The 21,825-nt window shown below is 60.1% G+C and overlaps 2 protein-coding genes across 2 annotated transcripts in view; one reads left to right on the top strand and one right to left on the bottom strand.

Annotated features, from left to right (window-relative positions):
* The window catches only part of PTGES (prostaglandin E synthase), an 8,902-nt gene extending 3,021 nt beyond the window's left edge, over window positions 1-5,881 (top strand). The window contains 1 exon segment of the mRNA XM_023745946.1: window positions 5,247-5,881. Coding sequence (XP_023601714.1) covers window positions 5,247-5,496 — 250 coding nt within the window. The 3' untranslated portion in view covers window positions 5,497-5,881.
* Window positions 5,882-12,098: 6,217 nt separating this feature from the next.
* The window catches only part of PRRX2 (paired related homeobox 2), a 41,573-nt gene continuing 31,846 nt past the window's right edge, over window positions 12,099-21,825 (bottom strand). Inside the window, exons 2-6 of the mRNA XM_023745954.1 lie at window positions 21,118-21,239; window positions 20,963-21,024; window positions 13,893-14,080; window positions 13,054-13,232; window positions 12,099-12,537 (exon numbers count right to left, since the gene is read on the bottom strand). Of these exons, the coding sequence (XP_023601722.1) occupies window positions 12,411-12,537; window positions 13,054-13,232; window positions 13,893-14,080; window positions 20,963-21,024; window positions 21,118-21,239 (678 nt within the window). The 3' untranslated portion in view covers window positions 12,099-12,410. The remainder of the gene's footprint in view (window positions 12,538-13,053; window positions 13,233-13,892; window positions 14,081-20,962; window positions 21,025-21,117; window positions 21,240-21,825) is intronic.

Raw genomic sequence — 21,825 nt, 5'->3', positions numbered from 1 at the left:
TTCCGAGTGAAGTTGACATCTTTTCTTATGCTTAGTACCCCAGCTCAAAAACAGTTTTTCTTATAAAAATCAGAGCTACTCATTGTCGACAGTGTGGGTAATGTTGACAATGCGGGGGGTGGGGGGGTGGGGGCGAAAACCACCCATGATTCTAATCACTGTTAACATTTTCTTCTATCTCTTCTTTGTCTTCTAGGTCTAAATGTTTTTCATAAAATTAGGTATCGTACACCTAATTGGGGGGGTTCTGCTTCTTTCCAGTGAACATTATTTCATGAGCATTTCCCATGTCAGTAGATATTACTCAGAAATGATTCTTTAAAAAAAATGACTGTGTAAAAATTCCATCAGAGACTAAGGGTGAAGGGTTAATTTCATGTCACCAGTCTCAACGTTGGACTTCTGGGCAGTTTCCTCTCTGCTGTTTGACACGGGGAACTGGAGAGTGAGGGGTGGCCCTCCTGGGGACGGGGGGTGCCAGGAGTTCCTTGGAGAAGTGGGCAGGATGGGGACAAACCCTCGCATAGGGTTTCTGCATCACAGGCAGAAATGGGTGGGACACTGTAGGGTAACAGAGTATTTTCTTAACAGAAGATCTGTTTTTTATTTTCTTATGGTTTTCTTGGCCCTTGAAAATAGTATACATACTTGTGGCTTAAAAATGACAGTAATGTGTAATGTAAGAAGTGGAATTCTCTGCTATTTTGCCTTTTCTAATGCAACTACAGTACGTGGTCCTTCAGATCTGTCCGTCATCCAGTCCACCCTTAATGAGCCTACTATGTGCAGGACACTTGGCTGAGACCTAGTTGTGCTTCAGTGAACAGAAGCCTTACCCATCCTCGAACCCATTCTGGGACCCTTATCCCACCCTCACCCTGGGTTGGTTTGACCCCCTGGGCAGGGGAGGACATGAGCAGTCGGGGCAGCAGCTGCCACGGCGGGGTCGCCCGAGCCAGCTCACAGCGGCCACCAGGAGATGTTTGCTTCTCCCAGGGCTCGGCGTTCTCAGTAGCCACGCCTACTTGTGGCGCAGGAGTTTATATCGGCTCCCAAGCGGTTGGTGATGTGCACTGGCCATGACCATGCCGGCGAGAGACCGTTGCACCTGCCCAGTTCCGTTTCTTCTCCTGGTCAAGATGACCCACCATGTGGGTGAGAGTCCGTCCAGCACGTTTTGAGCACCTCTTAGGTCGCGATGGTCTATATCCATTTGGCGAGTATTTATTGGGGACCTGCTGTGCCCGCGCTGGGGTCCTGTTCCCCTGGGCCCCTCCTCCTCCTCCACTTCCTCCTCCTCTTCCCTCTACGTAAATAACATCACAGAACCCTGAGGGCGCAGAGCTCAGAATCACGCATCCTGTGGTCCCCCACTGGGGAACCGGCTGGAACCAGGTTCTAGGAAGTAAGATGCCCCGGAGGTAAAAGCTGGTTAAATATTAGACCGGCCTTTGCGGGCGGGCGCAGTCCCGTCACCCTCCTGCACAACAGGAAGGCCCTGGGGTCCGCTTCTCGGAGGACACAGGTGCCTCGCAGATGAGCGTTTGCTGGGGCCCAGCATGAGCCAGCCCTGGGCCGCGGGGAGCCAGCCTTCACGTGCAGCCCCCCTTTCCAGTCAGTCCACCCCGTCTCCAGCAACAGCGCATTTTGGGAAATTCAGAGTGTGTGGGAGGCTGCAGTGGGGGGGGGGGGGCGGGGCGGTGTCTGAATGGCCCGAGAAGGAAGACAGACGCTTGACCAGCTTTGAGCTGTTCTGACTTTGGCTTGTGCAGACCTAATCAGTGAACTGCTTTGCCAGGAGGTTGGGCCCCCAAATCTCACCCGCCGCATTGCTTTCGAGGGTGGTGAGCTGAGGCCCAGGGAGGGCGGGAGCTCCTAGCCTAGGCCCCACCCCTTCCACGGCACCCGCAAACATTTATTCATTTGGCCAAGGTGGCTGAGGGCGGTCAGAAGTCCGGCGAAACCCAAAGAGGGAGAAATTAGCTTTAACACGTGTGTCCGCGTGTCCGAGTGTCCCAGACAGCACTGGTGGAGGTGACGATGGTGGCAGAGGAGGCAGCTGACTCAGTGACAAGCGCTTCACAGGCTCCAGCCGCTCGGCCCTGCGGGCACCTTCCAGGAGGGAGCCGCCACCTAGAGAGGAAGAAGGGGTTTGTGAGGCCACGGAGCTCATGGTGCCCACATGGTGCCCAGCTGGCACGGCTCTGCTCCTCTAGGCCTTCCCTCCGCACGGGGACACTGGACTCGGCCCTATACCCGCCTTTACCCCTAACCAGCCTTTCTGTTGCCTCAAACCCGAATTCAGGGAAATCGCCAGCGTGTATGGAGGGCAGCAGGGCAAGGGGAGGGGGGACCTGCCGTGGCCGCCAGCGTTGCCCTTGGGGGTACCCAGGTCTCCCTCTCCCGCCCATCACTGTCACCTGATGCTGTCAGGTGCAGCTGGTGCTGCAGGCTGCTCCTGGCGGGCGGGCAGGCCTGGTGTTGCCGCAGGACATTCCCTGCAAGTTCAGTCTCGCAGAAACGAGATAGATGGATAGCTTCTACCTTAAAATAGCGGTGATTCTTGGGATGACAGGTTTTGCCCAAGCGTCTCTGGTACGTGACTCCGTCCGTGTCTCGGTTCAGATCCCGGGCTGGGAGGAAGGGAATGGGTTTTCTTGCATCATCCCTAATTTCCCCGTGTCTCCTGTCTTTGGCACCACTGTGGTTTGAGACAAACCAGAGGGAGGAGGGAGGAGCGGGCCACCCGAGTGCCAAGGGGCCGGGGGCCGAGCCTCAGGCTTTTCTCAGCTCCCAGCCCCCCCTCCTTCCTCATCGGTGGCCTCAGTCTTCCAGGCCCATTGCTGGCGCCAGGAGTGGGGGTGAGCACCCACGGCATGGCTTCCGGCCCCCTCTCCCTCTCCCTCCCCCTGCCCACGGGGCAGAGCAGGGCCCACGCCGCCTCCGTGACCGGCTCCCTCCCTTATCGTCCCCTCACCTGCTCTGTGGGTTTGGCCAACTCTTCTCTTAACTGCTTTCTACAAAGACTCACTCGTAAACTATAAATAGAGACTTTAAGGGAAAGTGAATGAATGGGTTTCAGGTGCTAGTGATGGTTCTCCTGTAGCTTTTAGATGAAAATACACGACTAGACAAAAGTATATATTTATCAAGGGGTTCAGAACAGCGTCCCCAGCAAAGAGACCCACTCGTGCGGATGCCCTTCCTTAGAGGATGTGTCCCAGAGCCAGCGAGGCCTGGCGCACGGCCGGCCGGCAGCGGAGCGGCCCTGACCCTGGCCTGTGGGCTCGTCCGAGAGAGGACGATGCTGCTGGGGAAAGAGGCGGCGGCGGCCGGGAGAAGAGCAGACCAAGCGTGAGAGGGACTGACTCCAGAACAGAGGCCCCTGCGGGTCTGCAGGTGCCGAGCGGGGCTGGGGGTCAGGGCACTGGGCGGCACTCAGTAGGGTTGCAGGAGCCAGAGCTGACTCAGCGCACGTAGCACACGTGTCAGCAGTACTCATGCAGGTGGCATCATCGCGTGGGCAGACAGACCACATGCTGGGACAGACTCACTGACGTCATCTAACATGGGTTTTCCCAAGGTGTCCCTCTACCAGCGTCGGGGGGGTGTCGCCATCACAGCTCTGTCTCCAGACGGGGAGTGATTTTAGAGGCGCGCTCAGCCCCCTGCTGTAACTCACAAGTAGGGTCAGGGATGGAGCGCCCGGTCCTGCTTCCCTCTCCCCCTCCTCCCTGCGGCCAGGATCCCGCCAGGCCTCCTCTCTGGCACAGGAGGCTGCGTCCCCGCCCCGCTGGGGGAGACTGCCAGCTGGAGGCTGCTTCCCTGTGGCTGGTCCCAGCTCCAGGTTCCAGGGAAGAGAAGGCGGCCTGACTGCAGAAAGACCCAGGCCCCGCTGGGCTTACACGGTGGAGTCCCAGGCCCCTCCCCACTCTCCTGCTCGCTTTCTCCCAGGCACCACACTCCAGGCACGCGGCTCACCGGTCTGTGCCTTGAGTGTGCTGCTCACTCCCACCTGGGAGCCTCTGCTCGGCCAGACCCGCCCCTGGAGAGTGCTCCCCTGACGGCCTCATCCTTCAGGCGTTGGTGCAAACCCCACCTCTCTGACCACACCCACCCCCCCACCCCAGAGGCCCCTACAGCGCTGGGTGGCCCAGAGCGCAGGTCCCCTCCCTGCCCTGACAGCCCCGTTCCTTTCTGTCAGGCCAGCCCTCCACTAAGGCTCCTAGGGATGGGAGGATGGGAGGATGGGAGGATGGGAGGATGGGAGGATGGGAGGGAGGACAGGGCGCTGCTGCCTGGGGGTTGGGCTGGGCACATGGGCTCCGCCTGGGGAGGGGCTTCTGCTCCTGAGTCCCTGCGCCCACATGCAGCCCGTCCTGCCCTGTGGGGGATCAGGTCTGTCCTGCTCCTGGAGGGGGGTTGGGGGGGTGGGAGAGGTCAGGGCCCGTCCTGTGGGAAGAAGGTGGGCCCGGGTTCCTGTTATGTGAGCTCCCAGCATGCACTCTGGGCTTCAGTCCCCAATGCATAGGCCTCGAGCTCCCCACCTCCACTAGCAGGAGGCCTGGAAAATTATTTACAGCAGGTTATACACAGGCCGGCCCCCACCCACTCACCCACCCGGTTATTTAAACAAAGAGGTGGGCGGCACGATGACACGGAGCCACCAGGGTCGGCAGTGGGCTGGCTCCAGCCAGGAGGCTGTGTTGCTGTCATCCCTGCGTGGAGGGGACTTGCTTAGGTTTAGGGCGGAGGAGCAGGCCTGGCTCTCAGAAGCCCGCCCCTGGCTCTCGCCCATCCCGCCAGGAGGGCCGAGGGCCCCGCAAGTGGACAGAGGTCGGCCGCAGAGAAGCCTGGCCTTGGTGGTGCAGGGCACGGGCCTGAGTCAGACCCAGCTCTCTCCCACCCCTCGGAGCCCCAGTTTTCCCGCCTGGGGTCCGAGGCCAGCGGGCAAGATGGGGGAGACTGGCAGGGACGGGGTCCTGGGGAGCCCCAGGCCGGGAAAGAACCCCTCCCCACGGCCATGGCTCAGCCTGTTCACGGGGCTGCTTCCTCAGCCGCCCGCAGGCGCCAGCTTGGGAGTCGCCGCTCACGTCTGGGGCAGCTCTTGCTCTGGCCACCAATGGACTTGAGCCTGGCGCCCTGGAGATGACCCTCCGGGGCCCGGGCCTCGCAGGCAGAGCGCCCAGTGTCGGCGACCTTCCCAAAGCTGCCGCCCGGCTCACCGCACCCCCTTGCCTCCCCAGAGCCCACCGGAACGACATGTAGACCATCTACCCGTTCCTGTTCCTGGGGCTGGTCTACTCCTTCCTGCAGCCCAACCCCTTGGTGGCCCGGGTGCACTTCCTGCTCGTCTTCCTGGGCCGCGTGGTGCACACCGTCGCCTACCTGGGGAAGCTGCGCGCGCCCATCCGCTCCCTGGCCTACACGCTGGCCCAGCTGCCCTGCGCCTCCATGGCCCTGCAGATCGTCTGGGAGGCAGCCCGCCACCTGTGACCGGCAGCGGACACCTCCGCGCCAGCCGCTGGCCGCCAGCCACCGGGGCCCGGACTTGGGGAACCGGGCGTCCCTTCGAGATGGGGATGGGCCCCGGGCCTGGCTTCCGGCAGCCTGCTGGGCGTGGGCTCCTGGCCCAGTGGCCCGTGTGTGTGTCCCTTGGATTCCTGGGTGAAGTGGCCAATTGACACTGTTTGGAGACGGCTGTCAAGATTGATAGTTGCTCAGCCGGCGTGGCTCAGTGATTGAGCATCAGTCTCTGAACCAGGAGGTCACGGTTCGATTCCCGGTCAGGGCACATGCCCGGGTTGCTGGTTCGATCCCCAGTGGGGGGCGTGCAGGAGGCAGCCGATCAATGATTCTCTCTCATCATTGGTTTTCTATCTCTCTCCCTCTCCCTTCCTCTCTGCAATCAATAAAAATATATTTTTTAAAAAAAGATTGATAGACAGTCAATCCCTCCATTCAAATACCAACTCAGAAAACAGCGAGGCCTCTCTCCCTCCCTCAGGCCAGGAGGAGACAGCTCAGGCTCCTAACCCTCAGGCCCTCTGGGTGCAGAGCTATGGTAACGTCGACGTCTCAGACCCTCCCCAGAGGTTCTGGTTCGGCCCGTCCAGAGGGGAACCTGTGCACCTGCATTTTTGGGAGCTGCCCCCTGAGCCCAGCCTTGGTCAGGCCTGGGAGCCACGCCCGTTCCCTCCAGAGGCCCAGGGCCAGCCGGGGTGTGGCTGCCATTTCTCTCAAAGTGGGAGCTTGGGGAGGTGTGTGTGGGGGGTTCCGCTCCTTCGTGCCCTGTGCTCCCACATTCCTTTGCCGGACCCTCCTCTCCTCGGAACAGGTGCCGGTGGGAGGGGTAAGGCTGTGGCCGCTCCGAAGGGCTGTCAGTCAAGGACGATGGGCTTTGAGTGACCAACCTCTTAAAGGAAATTTCTGGGTCCTTCCGTCTCTGCAAGATTTGAAAATTGCAAATGTGCCCCCCCCCAGGGTAATTATGGGTCTCTCCCAGGCTCTTGTCCTGGGACATGGGTGGCCAGTTCTAACCACTGCGCCCCACAACCTCACTTCCCCTAACCCCCTCCCAGCCCTGCCCTTGACGCCAGCACCTGGGAAGCCTCTCTCTGCCCCTGGCGTGTCCGCCTCCCACTACTCTGCAGCCTCTGAACTTCGCCCGGGGGACTGATGGAGCAGGGGGGTGCCTCCTGGGGACACACTGGGGGCTCAGGGGGCTCCAGGCCTCACTGGAAATCCTGTTAGCCCCTACCTCGCAGTGCTGGGAGCAGAGCTGGGAGCGGGTAACACTGCCCCCTGGTGGTGACATGAGCCTCCACTCAGGCCCGCAGCTGCACATTTGGAAACGAAGGGCAGGATCATGTATTGAGTGCCTGCTGTTTGCTCTGAGTGCCCACCGGGGACTGGAGGGCCGGGGAGAGGCAGGGAGGGGCAGGTGGCAGGAGCTGAGTGATTTTTCCCTGTCACGTCCGGGGCAGACGCCGCCCTGAGGATGGGACAGGGCGGGCAGTGGCCTCTGGGAAGCAGCTGTGCCTGCGTCTCCACACGGGACCCAGGAGACAGCCTGTCTCCCGGCAGCACAGTGAGCACAGCAGGTGAGACGCCTCAGGTAGGGACACTCGTTCACCCTCCAAGGCCCTGGCACCCTAGGAGCCAGCTGCTCTTCCAAGACACCTGAGAGGGACCCTGAGGTCATGTCTGCTGACCTTGGGCACCAGTGAGTTCTGGCTTCATCCCGTCATCTGCATCACACGCTCCACCCAGACGTGAGCCGACCCTCTGGGGCGGCCTCCTCCCTCCCGACCGGGGTCAGAGGTGGTACGAGGTGGAGGGAGGATGCTGGGCAGCAGCCTGGGGGCCGCTGGGCTGCAGCCCTGAGCTGAAGACAAGGACTTTGGGGCTGAGCCCAGGCCTGGGAGGCGGGCGCTGCCCCGGTGGGGCCTGATGTCTGGGCGCAGCTTCTCCTGGGCTGAGACCACCCACAGTCGCAGGTCCCTGAGAAAAATCACTGTTCACATTAGAGCCTATAGCTTTCCAGATTCTTCCACTATGCATAGTAAATATATATATATATATACACATACATATATATATACACACACACATATATATGCATGTTATATGCATTGTGCATGCTGTATTTACATATGTGCATATCATGCAATGTGCATACTATATTTATATGTGTGCATAAGGCGTAGATACTTATACTGTTACACTGTTTATACGATAGACATGTATGCATTGGCATGTCTGTGTATCTCCTACAGAGGGGCTGAGGGAGGTCACGTCAGCCCATGCTCCTCCCTGGGGGCCCTGCCCCATGGCCACCTGGGCCACAAAGGTTGCTCCTCTTGGTCGCTGTGCCAACCAAGACTTTGAGTAGCTTCACTTTTTAAAGTCTGATTATGAAAGTAATAGTTTTCCCTCCCATGTTCCAATGTAAAGTTGTAACATTGAATTGGTCTTTTCAGCGGCCCACATCTCCCCCACCTCTGCTGTGTCTGCCGACCGGCCAGGTTGGCACTGTGGCGTAACCCTCCTTGGAATGCGTCTTCGCTGGCGGAGGAGGGTGAGCGGGAGGATGCTGCTGCAGGGACCGCGGCGGGAGGGACAGTGAAGAATCCGGGGTAGGGGCAGGGGGGTTAAGGATGGGCAGGGAGAGAGGGTGGAGCCTTGCACACCTGGGCCGGTGATGGAACTCTCCTGGGAGGGCCCTGGGAGCCAGAGGAGGCTTTAGACAGAGGAGGGACATGATCAAGGCTGGGTTTTAGGGCAGGTAATCTGTCGGCTTGTGCAGAAAGGCCCGGAAGGAGTAAAGACAGAGGCTGTGACTCTGGTCTGGCAGATAATTGGAGCAGAGGCTTCACCTCCTCTGTAGAGGGTCTGGGGTTCATGGGCGGAACGGGGCCAAGCCCACGGTGGGACCCCCAAGCTCCACGACCACCGGTGTTCGTTTTCTGTGCCGTGTCACAAGTGGCCACAAACACAGTGGCTTAAAGCAATGCCGTTTATGACCTTACGGTTTCTGTAGGTCCTCTGCTCGGGGTCTCACAAGGCTGAGGTCTCCTTGGAGCTCAGCGACCCTTCCAAGCCCATTCAGATTGTGGGCAGGATTCGGGTCCTTGTGGTGTAAGACTGAGGGCTCAGCGGGCAGCGGCTACCCGCCCACAGCACGGCTGTTTGCCCTTCAGGACCGGCAGGAGAGCACCCCTCTGCTCTGCGTCTCTTCTTGCAGGAAACACCTGGCCCTTCTGCTAAGGTCTCACCTGGTTAGGTCAGGTCCACCAGCATAGCCGCCCTTTTGATTAAGTCCAAGTCAACTGATTAGGGACCTTAATGACATCGCTCAGTCCCTGCACCTTTACCACATTCTGTGGGGCCCCTGAGCCACGGGTGCCGGGGACCCTGGGCAGGGAAAGTGCGAGGTTCCCCCAGGACAGCGAGTGTCTTGACTTCCTCAGACTCCACCCTTGAGTGTGCTCCCCCTCCATAAACACCAAGGGCCCCGTTTATGGAGGGGGACGTGCCAGCGGCCCTGGGCGGTGGCTTCGGTGATTGTCCCCATTTGCCGAGCAGGAGACCCGGTCCAGAGAAGCGCCCGGCCCCAGGGAAACGCTGGTCTTCATTTCTCAGGCTGTGGGTTTCCCAAGAGCCAGGCTGCCTTTCTTTCCATTTCTCTCAACTCAAGTTCCTTTATTTCGAGCAAAAGGTAGAAGCAGATACACACAGCGCCCTCTCCCACACTCCCAGACAAAGGGTGGCAGAGGGAGGCTTCCGGGTCCTCCCAGCCCTGGACCGGCCTTGGGTGCCTTCTCCTCATGGAAAATGATATCCCGGGCCTGGTGCCCGGGAGCTCCCACACGGCCCGTAATGAGGCTGCAATGCGACAGCGATGTTGGCATATATTTTCTCTGGCAGGGAGGGCCCGGGCCCCCTCCCTCAGCGCCCCGAGCAACATGTGTAAACAATTAAGCGGGTTTGTTTTTTCTAGAGCGCTTGGGAGGAAATGACATTGCCATCCTAGCGCCCCACGGCGGGGCAGCGCCTCTGTGGGAACCCGGCCCCCGGCTCTTTCCGAAGCTGGCATTCTCGGGACCTGCCTTCCAGGCCTCAGCCGGAGCCCCCGCCCCCGCCCCCCTGTGGGACCCATCCCTGCCGCAGGCAGCCCCAACCTGGCCGTGCTTCATGGCACCCTCCCTTTGAGCCTCACATAGAAAGACGGGGTGTGCCGCCCTCTGAGCCCCGAGTCTCTCCTTCCTCTGGCAGCGCCTGGGTGGGCCTGTCCACTCGTGCTCCCGGTTCAGTGCTCAGACACGCTCCTTGGGCCCGTGTGCCAGCCCTTCGCTGTGCAAACCCCTGGGGGGGGGGGGCGGTGAGCTCCTTGTGAGGGAGGACCCTGCTCAGACCAGGATGGCCCCAGGTCCTGTCTGGGTGGGAGGGCAGGCCAGCATCTTCCAGAGACTTCTACCGGGCAGGTCTCACCTCCAAGGTGACTTCCTCCCATGTGCCGAAGCCAGACCCTGGCCCTCTGGCCTCCGCCTGCTCCGTCAGCCCATCATCTAGGCATCAGCACGTGTCCCCCGTGTGTCCAGGATGCCACCCACACCTGCCCATTCTGCCCCCACCTGGTTCGGGCTGCTGCCCCTCCTGCCTGGACATCTGCCCCGGCCTCCGCACACACAGCCTCCTCCCCAAACAACCCCCTCCGTGGCGCCCCAAGGCCAGGGTGACACCCAGACTTTTAGATCCGCCCACACAAGCCCCACTGAGGCACCTCCTGCCTTACACCAGGAGACCCAGCCCTGCAACTGGCCCCGAAGAGGCAGCGTCTGGCTTGCCCAGGGCCTTCACGTTCGTGTCTCCTTAGCCAGAAACACTGTTCTTCCTCATCTCTTTGTTTAACGAACTCCTCATCCTTCACCTGGACACCTCCTCCGGGAAGCCTGCCCGGATGCCTTAGCCAGTGGTTCTCAACCCTCCTAATGCCGCGACCCTTTAATACAGTTCCTCATGTTGTGATGACCCCCAACCATAAAATTATTTTCGTTGCTACTTCATAACTGTAATTTTGCTACTGTTATGAATCGTCATGTAAATATCTGATATGCAGGATGTATTTTCATTGTTCACGACCCACAGGTTGAGAACTGCTGCGAGAAGTTCGGGGCCCCCTGTGGTAGGTGTGGCCCCTGCCACCAGGGACCGTCTGTCAGATCTCTGCTCTCTCCTCGGGGCCTGGGGCAGGGCCTGCACACAGCAGGGGCTTCATAACGTTTGTTCAGTGATAAATGGCAAACGCAGGCCCAGAGAGCACTTACCTGAGGCAGAGGTCAAACGGAGCGAGAAAGCACAGCTCTGATGGCGCCGCCGCCCAGCCAGGCCCAGGTCTCCCCCGGCTCTGGCCTGGCCCTCGCAGCCAGGTGGGCCCGAGCCAGCTCCCGACAGCAGCAGAATGCCCCCTCCCTGGCTCCAGCCCCAGCCCCAGCCCCAGCCCCCTGACCCCACGGGTGCCCCACGCTCCCTGCCCACCAGAGTCCCAACCGCCCAGCCACAGGACGTCACAGCGAGTGTCCCCACGTGTCCGCACATCGGAAGGGGCCGAGCTCCGCCACCAGGCCTGTTTTCATGGCGGATTCATGGGGGACTACAAGGAACCTTCGGGGTGAATTCAGGGAGGAGGGAGAGGGGTCCCCACCTCGCTCATGGCTATCGTCACCATTCCTTCTAGAGCAGGAAGGGGACCATCCCTCACGCAGGCGCGTCGTGTGGCTCTGACCTGTCTGAGGTCATCCAGATGCGGCCTGTGGGTGGGAACGGTGGCCCCTGGGGGACCCTCCGAGGCCGTGCGGCTGGCAGATAGGATATCGACCCATCGGGGTGTGACCACGATGTCACTGTGAGGGCCACCCACCCGGCGGGGCTGACCCCTCTGCACCCTGTGGGGTCAGGCCGTGCTGTCCTTCCTGGGGCCGGCGAGGTTACAGAACCGACCTTGACCTTCCCTGCCGGGTGCGCCCCTCCGAAGGGGAGGTGGGGGGCCCGGGGGGGCCGCTTCAGACACCCCCTCACCCCGCAGCTTTCTGCGGCTCCTCTTCATGGTGTCATTGCTGGTGGCACGTGTGTCCTCCGTCACCCCAGTTACCATCTGCAAAAGGGTGGGTTCGGGGCCTGGGGAGAAGGCCTTCTGGTGGCCTTGGCTGTCAGGACCCCTCCTCTGTCCTGTGGGCCCTGGGACCTCCGCGCTGCACCCCACCATTTGTCCAGGCCCCTCCCCAGTCCAATGCTCGGGGCCCCACGCTTTTAGTCTGCCCGAGAGCAAGGAGTCCATGTCAGCATCTGTCCCATCCACCCTGCCCCCAGCCGCAGGGCAGAGGGGCCGCTCCCCGACCAGAGAGGGGAGGGGTCCTGCTCACAGCCGCACAAACCCCGGGGTGTCCGTGGGTGCGGGGCGGGTCTCGCCCTGCTGTCCCACTCCCCACCCCTGGGCTCTGCGGGCGAAGGAGACTTCGTCCAGGAGCGGCAGACGGGGCAGGGCCCCGCGGGCCGGCCCCCTTTTGTTTGCTGCCCGTATCTGCCCTCCCACAACCTTTTGGGGCTTAAACAATTTTTATTTCTTAAAGACAAAAGCTATTTGGTTTTAATACACAAAGTAAGTGAGGTCCTTGGTGAGCTCCTGTTCACCTTCCGGCCCAACCCCTGCCAGGGTCAGGGCCGAAGTCTCCGGTGGCCGTGGACGAGGGGCAGCACAGGGCTCCGGCGTTTGGCCCGGGGTCCGGGCTGGAGGGAAGGGCCAGCAGAGCCCGCCCGGCCGGCCGGGGACGGGACAGGAGGAGGTCACTCTCCGGCATCTGCCCGCTCCTCGGCTGTCGACCAGGAGGCAGCGGTCCGGGGGGCAGGGCTCAGTTCACGGTGGGCACCTGGCTGTGGTGCAGGCTGAACTCCTTGGCCTTGAGGCGGAGGCTGGCGATGCTGTTGGCCATGTGACCCCGGCGGGGCTCGAGCCCGGGGCTGTAGGGCGGCACTGTGCTGGGGGCGACAGGAGACACAGGATGTATGTGGTGTGGCTGTCAGCCCTGGCCCAGCCCTGGCCCTCCTGCCTCCGTTTCTGGCCGGGAGGGTGGGCACAGGGTGTGGGGCTCTCGCGCCTCGAAATCCCGCCGGGTTCCAGCTGCCTGAGAGTGACACGGGTTCTTCCTTCCCCTCCAGACAGGCCTCGTTGTCTCTCCCTTCCACACATCCGTGTGCACATGTGTGCACATGCACATGCACACTCCTGTGCACTCCCAGGCACATGTGTGCACTCACAGCCATGCACACACACTGATGTGGAAACACACACACTCATGTGCATACATGCTCACACTCATGCAACACACGCATACTCCTACAACACCCACGCGTGCACACTCGAGAGCTCATGTCACACACTTGCCCACCGACCACTTGGCGTGTCCCCAGGGGATGCTGGAAGGAGCCTGGGCCCTACCACACCCTGGGGACCCCCGGCCACGCCCCTCCTGGCCGGAAGGGGGCTGCCCTCACCTGTAGGGGGAGGAGGCTGTCCAGGAGAGATAGTCTGGGTTCAGGGCGGTGGGCCGGGGAGCCACGGGCTGCTCGATGGCGGCCTCCTGGCTGTAGGACTTGAGCAGCGAGGCGGAGCGGTTGGCGAGCATGGCCCGCTCATTCCGGCGGAACTTGGCCCGGCGGTTCTGAAACCAGACCTGGGGGTAGGAGAGAGAGGGGAGCAGGGTGCGGCAGCTGTGAAGGGGACCAGGTCCTTTTGGACCCAGCGTGGGCCTGCTCTGCTACCAACCCTGGACTGGCAGCTTCCCCTCTCCGAGCCTCAGTTTTCTCACCTGTGAAGTGGGGGTGCGGGGTGATTCCTGCTGCTGGCTCAGTGTGTGTTGGAGAATGGGCATGTGAATGAATGAAGAATGAATAAACGAGCACTTGGCTGTTGTGAAGTTATCACGAGAGGTGCAGGCTGAGCGCTCAGCTCCGAGCTGGCACACAGTGAACACTTAACACGTTAAAACGACTTTATCAAACCCCTTTGTGGCAGGCACTGCTCGAAGCACTTTACAAATGTAGTAACTCCCTTTTTTAAAAAATTTTAAAATGTAGTAACCCCTTTAATTCTCAGGAGAACCCTACAAAATACACCCACACGATCCTCCTTTTACAGGGAGGCACCTAAGGCACAGGGAGGTTGAGCGACTTGCTCTAGGTCACACAGCTAGTGAGTGGCAGGGCTCGGATTTGAACCTCGGCCCTCCTGGCCTCAGATGTTTCTGCTCTTAAACATCTCACCTCGGCAGCTCCCTACCCGAGTGAATGGGGGCTGCGTGGTCCCAGGGGTGGCCCCGGATGGCCGCGCTCACCTGGACGCGCGCCTCGCTGAGGTTGACGCGCCGGGCCAGCTCCTCGCGCACGAAGGCGTCGGGGTAGTGCGTGCGCTCGAACACGCGCTCCAGCGCCTGCAGCTGGCTGCTGTTGAACGTGGTGCGGTTCCGGCGCTGCTTCTTCTTCCGCTTGGGGGCGCCGCCGCGCCCGGGGCTGGGACACTCACCTTCGGGGAGGACAGGGCCAGCAGGTCAGCAGGTCAGCCGGGCAGAGGACGGCGCGGTGGGTGCCCGAAGCCCCCCCAGACCGGCCAGGCCGCCCCTGCACCGTGAAGCTTGGACAGTCACTCGGCACCTGCTCAGCAGTTTGCATTGAGTTTTTTGGTTTTTTTTGTTTTTTAAAAAAATATATATATATATTGTTATTGATGTCAGAGAGGAAAGGAGAGGGAGAGAGAGATTGCAGCATCCATGATGAGAGAGAATCATTGATCGGCTGCCTCCTGCATGCCCTACACTGGGGATCAAGCACACAACCCCGGCATGTGCCCTGGTCGGGAATCGAACCCTGACCTCCTGGTTCATAGGTCCATAGGTCCATGCTCAACCACTGAGCCACGCCAGCCAGGCTTTTTTTGTTTTTGTTTTTTAAATATATTTTTACACTCCCTAGCTGGTTTGGCTCAGTGGATAGAGCATCAGCCTGCGGACTGAAGGGTTCCCTGGTTCAATTCCGGTCAAGGGCACATGCCCGGGTTGTAGGCTTGATCCCCAGTAGGGGACATGCAGGAGGCAGCCGATCAATGATTCTCTCTCATCATTGATGTTTCTATCTGTCTCTCTCCTCTCCCTTCCTCTCTGAAATAATATATATATATTTACTTACTTACTTCAGAGAGGAAGGGAGAAGGAGTGAGATAGAAACTGAGATGCTCTATCCCAGCGGTTCTCAACCTGTGGGTCGCGACCCCTTTGGGGGGTCGAACGACCCTTTCACAGGAGTCGCCTAAGACCATCGGAAAACACATATATAATTACATATTGTTTTTGTGATTAATCACTATGCTTTAATTATGTTCCATTTGTAACCATGAAATTGGGGGTCACCACAACATGAGGAACTGTGTTAAAGGGTCGCGGCATTAGGAAGGTTGAGAACCACTGCTCTAGAACATTCCAGGCCCTGCAATGGACACCACTCGATCCCCGTTTTCAAACAAGCTCCGAGGTTCGCCGGGTTTGCCGGCTGGTTCAGGCTGAGGCTGACTTGTTCCGTGAGACTGCAGTGCCTGTGGGGGGGCCTCTGGGGGTGTCAGGCCGAAACCGGCCCACAGCTGGGTCTGGGCGGGTGGTTCTCAGCCGAGGGCGGTTTGGCCTCCGGGGGCACCTGGCAGCGTCCGGAGACATTTGACGGTCAGGCCCGGGGTGGACCGGACACCGGCTGGGACGCCGCTACATCCCCGTCCGCACCCGGGACACGGGCCCCACACGGCAGCGTCGGCCGGTCACTGTCCGCAGGGCTGAGCGAAGCCTCGGCGAGGACGCAGGGGCAGGACTTTGGTTTGGAGCTTTTCTCGTGGGAAGCGCCTGCTTGCGGACACGCGGGACACGTGGGACACGTGGGACACGGGTGGGAGGGGCCGGCGTGGGGGCCGCACGGAGGGCCCCGGCGAGCCGCCTCCCCTCCCGGACTGGCTCAGGCTTCACTCCTCACCCCTTTCCTCCAAGAAAAGGCGCGGATGGATGGATGGATGGACGGACGGACGGGAACGTCCCTCCCCCCGCCCCAGCCCCTCCAGCAGGAAGAAACCTTAAACCGAAACAACAAGGGCCCATGTGCTGAAAACTGGGTGATGATCAATAGGCCACGCGGGACGGAAGCTTCTGGAACACCAGCCGTTGCAGAGTCCACGTCCGCCCCCCTTCAGGCTTGGGCACACGCCCAACGCAGGAGGCATTTCAGCCAAAAAAGGAGACTTTTTTTCGGGAAGTTTCAGAGCAATTCAAGACGAGGGTGTTAAATGAAAACCATTTTGTAGCGCCCGCCCCGCCAAGTGGGCGCCGGAAGAAGCAAACCCCCTCTTTCACCAAACTGTGCGGTGACGTGGAGCGGAAACTCTCACCCCAAAGCATGTACTGCCCCCCCTCCCCGCCCCAGACGTGCCCACAGGGCCAGCTGGCCTCCACGGCGGTGGACCACCCCCTCTTCCCCCCCACCCCCCGGGTTCCTGCCCAGGCGGCTCGGATGGGATGCGCCCCAAACAATTGGTTTGGGCAGGATCCACCCACTGAATCCCCCAACCACCCATTTCACATGCGGGGAAACTGAGGCTGAGGGCGTGCCCAAGGCCATGGGGCTGGGGTAGGAATTCTTGTCTGCTGGAAGGCTCAGCCCACGTCCATGGGGTCTCCCCTCACCCGCCTCGCTCCTAAGGAAGGTGGCCTGTGGGCCGGGGAGGGGTCTCCAGGTTCACGCATCCGGCTGGTGCGCAAGCACCCGAGTCCGCATCCTAGCCCACCGGAAGGGCGCACCGGGCACTTTTTTAAAAATAACATTATTTTGCTTTTTAAAATTGTGATTGATTGATTTTGGAGAGAGTGGAAGGGGTGGGGAGAGAAAGAGAGAGAGGAACATGGGTTTTGTTGTTCTACTTGCTTATGCCTTCACTGGCTGGTTTCTGACCGGGGCTTGAACCGACCACGTGGGTGTATCCGGACGATGCTCTAACCAGCTGAGCTGCCGGCCAGGGCGGGGCCCTTTGTCCTAAAGGAAGACCTCACCGCCAGGAGCTGGGAGCCCGAGGTCACACCAGGTCCCCGTCAGGAGCTGAGTTTAACTCAGTGTCCAGAGCATAGCAAGTGCCCAGGACATGCTCGCTGCCCTTCGCACCACACGCTCTGTGCCAGCCGCGTGGGGCGTGGAGGCAAGGCCCCCCTGCGTCGCCCGAGCCCACCGTGGAAAGGGGGTGTGAGTCCCCGCGGCAGGTGGAGGAGAGGCAGGCCAGGCTGAGGACGGTCCAGCAGCGTCTCAGAGGCGCCCCGGGACTCGAACCCAGAGCTCTGGACTCAGCCAGGGCTCCCGGGCGGCCTCTGCTTCCCAGCGGACAGCTCCTGAGAAATGCACGGTGGTGGGCTCAGAGCATTTGGGAAATAAACAAATACTCTCTGAGCCTCCGGCTAGCGAGCACCCGGCCTGCTCGGGCCAAGCCGGGCTGTGCCCAAAGTTCCCTTGCGCTCAATAAAAGTTCTGCTTTTCTCTGGGATTAAAAACGAAGCCCGAAACCGCGTCCCTTTCCCCGGGCGGGTGGTTCAGATGCTGGCGTGAGCGGCGGGGTCGGGGCGGAGAGAAACGCCCTGGGCTGGGGGGGCTGCCGCGCTCTCTCCTTAAAGCCCCGATGACTCCGGCCCGATTATGTTACAATGGAAAAAAGTGCCTGGGGCGCAGCGCTCCGCCACCACATTATTTCACACGTACCAGCTATGTGGCTGACTGCGGGCCAGAGACATTTAAAATCTCTGCTCTCGGCCAGATGATCAAGTGTTCCTGGCTCCTCTCCCCCGCACCCATGGTTTTTCTTATTCCGTGTAATTTAAGGGCCTAAATAGTCTGGAGGGAATTAACGGCAAATTCTTCCCAAGACAAATAAACCCGCCTCTCGGCGCGGCCTTTCTCAAGCTGCCGAGGGACCCTCTCTATTTGTTTTTGCTTCAAATAGTCAGTTTGCGCCTGACCCCGGGGCCAGGGCGAGCTCCAACCCAAATAAATAACTTTTATTAATTAGCATTTATTCTGACCAGATCGGCCGCCTCCCCTCCCCCCAGTGCGATCGCTGCCAACACGCTCACAAAAATAAACAGTGGATCCCCCGGACCTTGATGTGGATTTAACACATTAACACCGGCGGGGGGAGGGGGGGTGCAGGGGCTTCGGAGCTGCGGAACGTGCAGGCAGGAAGGTCTGAGGAAGGAAGCGGAGGGGGGCCAGGGAGCCAGCAAGGGCTTCGTCCCCTCCCCCGACTCCCCAGGGCTCCTGGGAGAGGTTTGGGTTCCTCTGAAGGGCCCCGGGGAGCAGGGCTCAGACAGGAATTCTCAAACCGCATCCTCAACCGCTGCCGGAGCATCTCTGAGGACCCAAGTGCTACTCGCTACTTGGGGAGACGTGAGGGGGGCCCCCACTCCCCTCACAGTGGCTAGGGGTGCCGGAGGGCCTGGGTTAGGCAGAGAGGCGGTGGGAGGACCCTTTACCCCGCCCAGCCTCAGGAATCTCATTAGAAGAAGACAGTAACATTTGACCCTCATGGGGGACTCTCAGCCCCATTTCACGGATGCGGAAACTGAGGCATGGAGGCGAAGCCTCATGGCCAGTAAAGGCCGAGCTGGGATGTGAATCCGCAGAGCAGCACAGCTCCCAGGTCTTACCGACGGTGGCGCGGGCAGCCGGCCCCAAGCCCACCCCACCTGGTCCTCGTGCATGAACTTCCAGGCGCCTCTGCGGGGTCTTGGGGTGTAGGGAACAACCCAGAGGAGGGCTGTGACGGCCACAGAGCGTTTCTGGAGCTGGGTATGCGCCGGGGTTCCCAGGCATGCAGGCCAGGGGGGCTCCCAGGAGGGGGAGGCGTGAGGGCTGCCACCCTGTGAGACCTATGAGGGCAGGACCAAGGGCAGGCCTGCAACGGAGTCGGGTCAGCATTTTGAAAGAAAGGAAGGAGGAGGGAGGAGAAGAAACGGGGTCCCTAGAGGCCTCTAGAGCAGGGAGCCTGGGCTCCGGGCTTCCCAGGCGGCCGGCCACCCCGCCAGAATCCCACGCAAGGGGCTCAAGAGCTGGTTTCATCTCTGGCCAAGCTGACCTCAGGCCCGGACACTCGGGGACCAGGGACCAGGCGCAGAGGAGGGCTGGCTCCGTGCCTCTGCTGAGCTCGTACAGGCAGACTTCCCAGCCTCACCTCCCAGGAGGCCCCACAGCCTCAGAGGAGCAGGCAGCGCCGCCGTCTCCGCCTTACAGAGGCCGGAGGGAGGCTCAGAGAGGGGCCAGGACCTACCCAGCCTCACACAGTGACCGAGAGCCTTTGCCGGCAAACCCTAGGCCCTCTCCTTCCTCGCCACCCCCCTGGTAGCCACCTGCCAGGGGTAAGGAGGGAGGAGGTACCCTGGCCCCAGCCCAGCCCTGGGAAAATCCTTGGTGATGAGAGCCCTTCTCTTGAGGGCTTTTCTGGCTCTACCCACTGGAGGGCGCCACCCAGGTCACCCTGGGTGCGGGCTTTGGGCCATCTCAGGGCTGCTGTCAGGGTCCACGCCCTCTCTGAAATCAGTGCTCAAACCTCTCTGGGGCTTGCAACTTCTCTCTCTCCCCAGCTTACCTTCAGGTCTCAGCTGATACATCGCTTCCTCCGGGAAGCCTTCTCGGATTCACACACACACACACACACACACACACACACACACACGCTGTCGTTGTAGGGTAAGTGTGGGGTCCTTTGTCAGGCAGGACCTGGAACTTACTGTTCTTTTTCTCTCTGGGACCCATCACAGAGCCCGGCCCAAGGTCAACTCTTCACAAATATTTTTCGAGCGTTGAGTGAATGAACGAACAAATGAATGAACAAACAAGGAGGCACTGGCAGGGTGTGGAGAGACTGCAGACCTGCCCTGTGTCCTGGGCTGTCTCCGGGGTCCTGGTCCTCCTGACAGAGCCATAAAGGCAGCCAGAGCCATCCCGTGAGATCGTGACCAGGGGGCAGGAGGAAGGGGTGTGGGAGAGTCAGCCACTGCAGCCACTGTCCCCCCTCCTTCCAAGGATGTGGCACCTCATTAATTTAGAACAAAACCCAAGGTGCTGACCGCTTTTATAGCTACCAGTCTGCAGAAGGAGCAAACGCCTCGGGAAGGAAGGTGAGGAGGGACGATGCAGGGGGGCCCGAGGAGTCAGCGGGGTTCCAGGGGCCCCATCCATGCTCCGTGGCCTCACAGGCCGCCGTGAGCCACCCCGGCCTGGAACTGCCGCCCCCACCCCTCCCAGCCCTGAGGCCAGTGTGGCTGCTGGAAGGTCCCTGCAGGCTTGAGCGGACCCCGAATCTGGAGGAGGCTGGAGAGGCTCCCACGTGGCCCCTGGAACCTCGCAGGGCCCTGGAGGCAGCGGCAATACATCTGGGTCTCTTTGGGGTCTGGAGCCTCTGCCGTCCAAAGGACATGGCATGCAGCCCGCGCTTCCACGGGGCCACTGCATCCCCCAGCGCAGGGGCCAGTGGGCCAAGGGGATCTGCCCTGCTAGACAGCACGCACTCCTACCTGCCTCAGGGCCTTTGCACATGCCGTCCCCTCTGCCTGGCGCTCTGCACCCCTTTTGCCTGGTGAATGCTTACCCAGCCTTTAGTCTGAGCCTGAATGTTCTGCCCTGAGAGGTCTTTCCAGACCTCAGACCAGGGCGGGTCTCCTTGTCGTAGGCTCCTGGGCCCCGGCCCCGTCCTGCGCGTCTGTGATTCAGTCGCTCCTCTGTTTTGGTTTTCTGCTTCGTGCCGGTCTCTTCCAGCCGAGTCTAAACTCTAGGGAGGCGGGCACCGGGTTGGCCTTGTCACGGCTGCATCCCAGGACTGAACCAGAAGCTTGGTTTCAGAAATCCTTCGGAATGAATGACTAGATACATGAAGGAAGGCCTCCTTCCAGAAAAAGAGGTGAAGTCTCCACTTTCCCCTCAGAAGGGCCAGACAATGGTTTAGGCGTGACACCCCAAGCCCAAGCAACTAAAGAGAAAGGGTAACTCAGACACCCCGAAACCAGGCACTTTTATGAACACCGCCGAGAACGTGAAAAGATAACCCACAGGAAGGTAAAGGTATTTACAGATCACATGTTGGACAGGGTACTTGCATACAGAAAGCGGAGAACTCCTAGAACTCCCCCATAAAAAGTCAAATAACGCAACTTAAAAATGAGCAAAGGATCGGAAGAGACATTTCTCCAAAGACAGCATCCGAATGAGCAGTAAGCACGTGAGAGGATGCCCAGGGAGACGCAAATCAAAACCCCACAAGATACCCCGTCACACCCACCAGGACGGCTGGGATCAAAAGTCAGGTAACGACCAAGGTCTGCAAGAATGTGAGAAATCGGACCTCCTACGCCGCTGGTGGGATGTGCAGTGGTGGAGTCTCTTTGGAAAACAGCCTGGCGGTTCCTCAAACGTTACACACAGAGTCGCCATGTGGCCCAGCAATTCCGCTCCTAGGTACACGCCCGAGAGGAAGGAAAACATCCGTCCACACAAAACCTGTACACGAACGTGCGTAGCAGCGTTATTCCCAACAGCCAACACGTGGAGACAGCGCAGTGCCACCAACTGCTGAGTGGATATGGGAAGTGCAGCATCTCATACAGCGGAACATTGTCCAGCTGTGAAAAGGAATGAAACGCGGATCGCGGTGCAACGGGGAGCACCTGGGACACAGCGTGCTCCGTGAAAGGAGATGGTGCCTCTCACAAAAGGCCACCTTCCGTGTGATCCACTTATAGGGAGAGTGAGAACAGGCGAATCTACAGGAACAGGCGGTTAGCGGTTGCCAGGGGCTGGCGGGGAGGGGGGGGGGCACGGGAGGGATTCGAGGTGATGACTGATGACTGAAGGGTGCGTGGTTTCTTTTTGGGGAAAACGTGCTAAGATCGGTTGTGGTGATGGCTGTACAACCGAATATACTAAAAATCACTGAGTTGTACACTTTAAGTGGGCGAATTGTATGGTATGTGAATTAGAGTTCAATAAAGTTGTTATAAAAAACACACACAGCCGGGCTGGTGTGGCTCAGTGGTTGAGCATTGACCAATGAACCGGGAGGTCATGGCTCGATTCCAGGTCAAGGGCACATGCCCGGGTGGCAGGCTCGATCCCCAGTAGAGGGTGTGCAGGAGGCAGCCAATCAGTGATTCTCTCTCATTATCGATGTTTCTCTCTCTCCCCCTCTCCCTTCCTCTCTGAAATCAA

This window comes from Myotis lucifugus, unplaced genomic scaffold, assembly GCF_000147115.1.
Source record: "Myotis lucifugus unplaced genomic scaffold, Myoluc2.0 scaffold_605, whole genome shotgun sequence".
In the NCBI taxonomy this organism is placed as follows: Eukaryota; Metazoa; Chordata; class Mammalia; order Chiroptera; family Vespertilionidae; genus Myotis; species Myotis lucifugus.
Note: the sequence above shows the minus strand (reverse complement) of the source record. Positions and strands in the feature narration are given on the sequence as shown.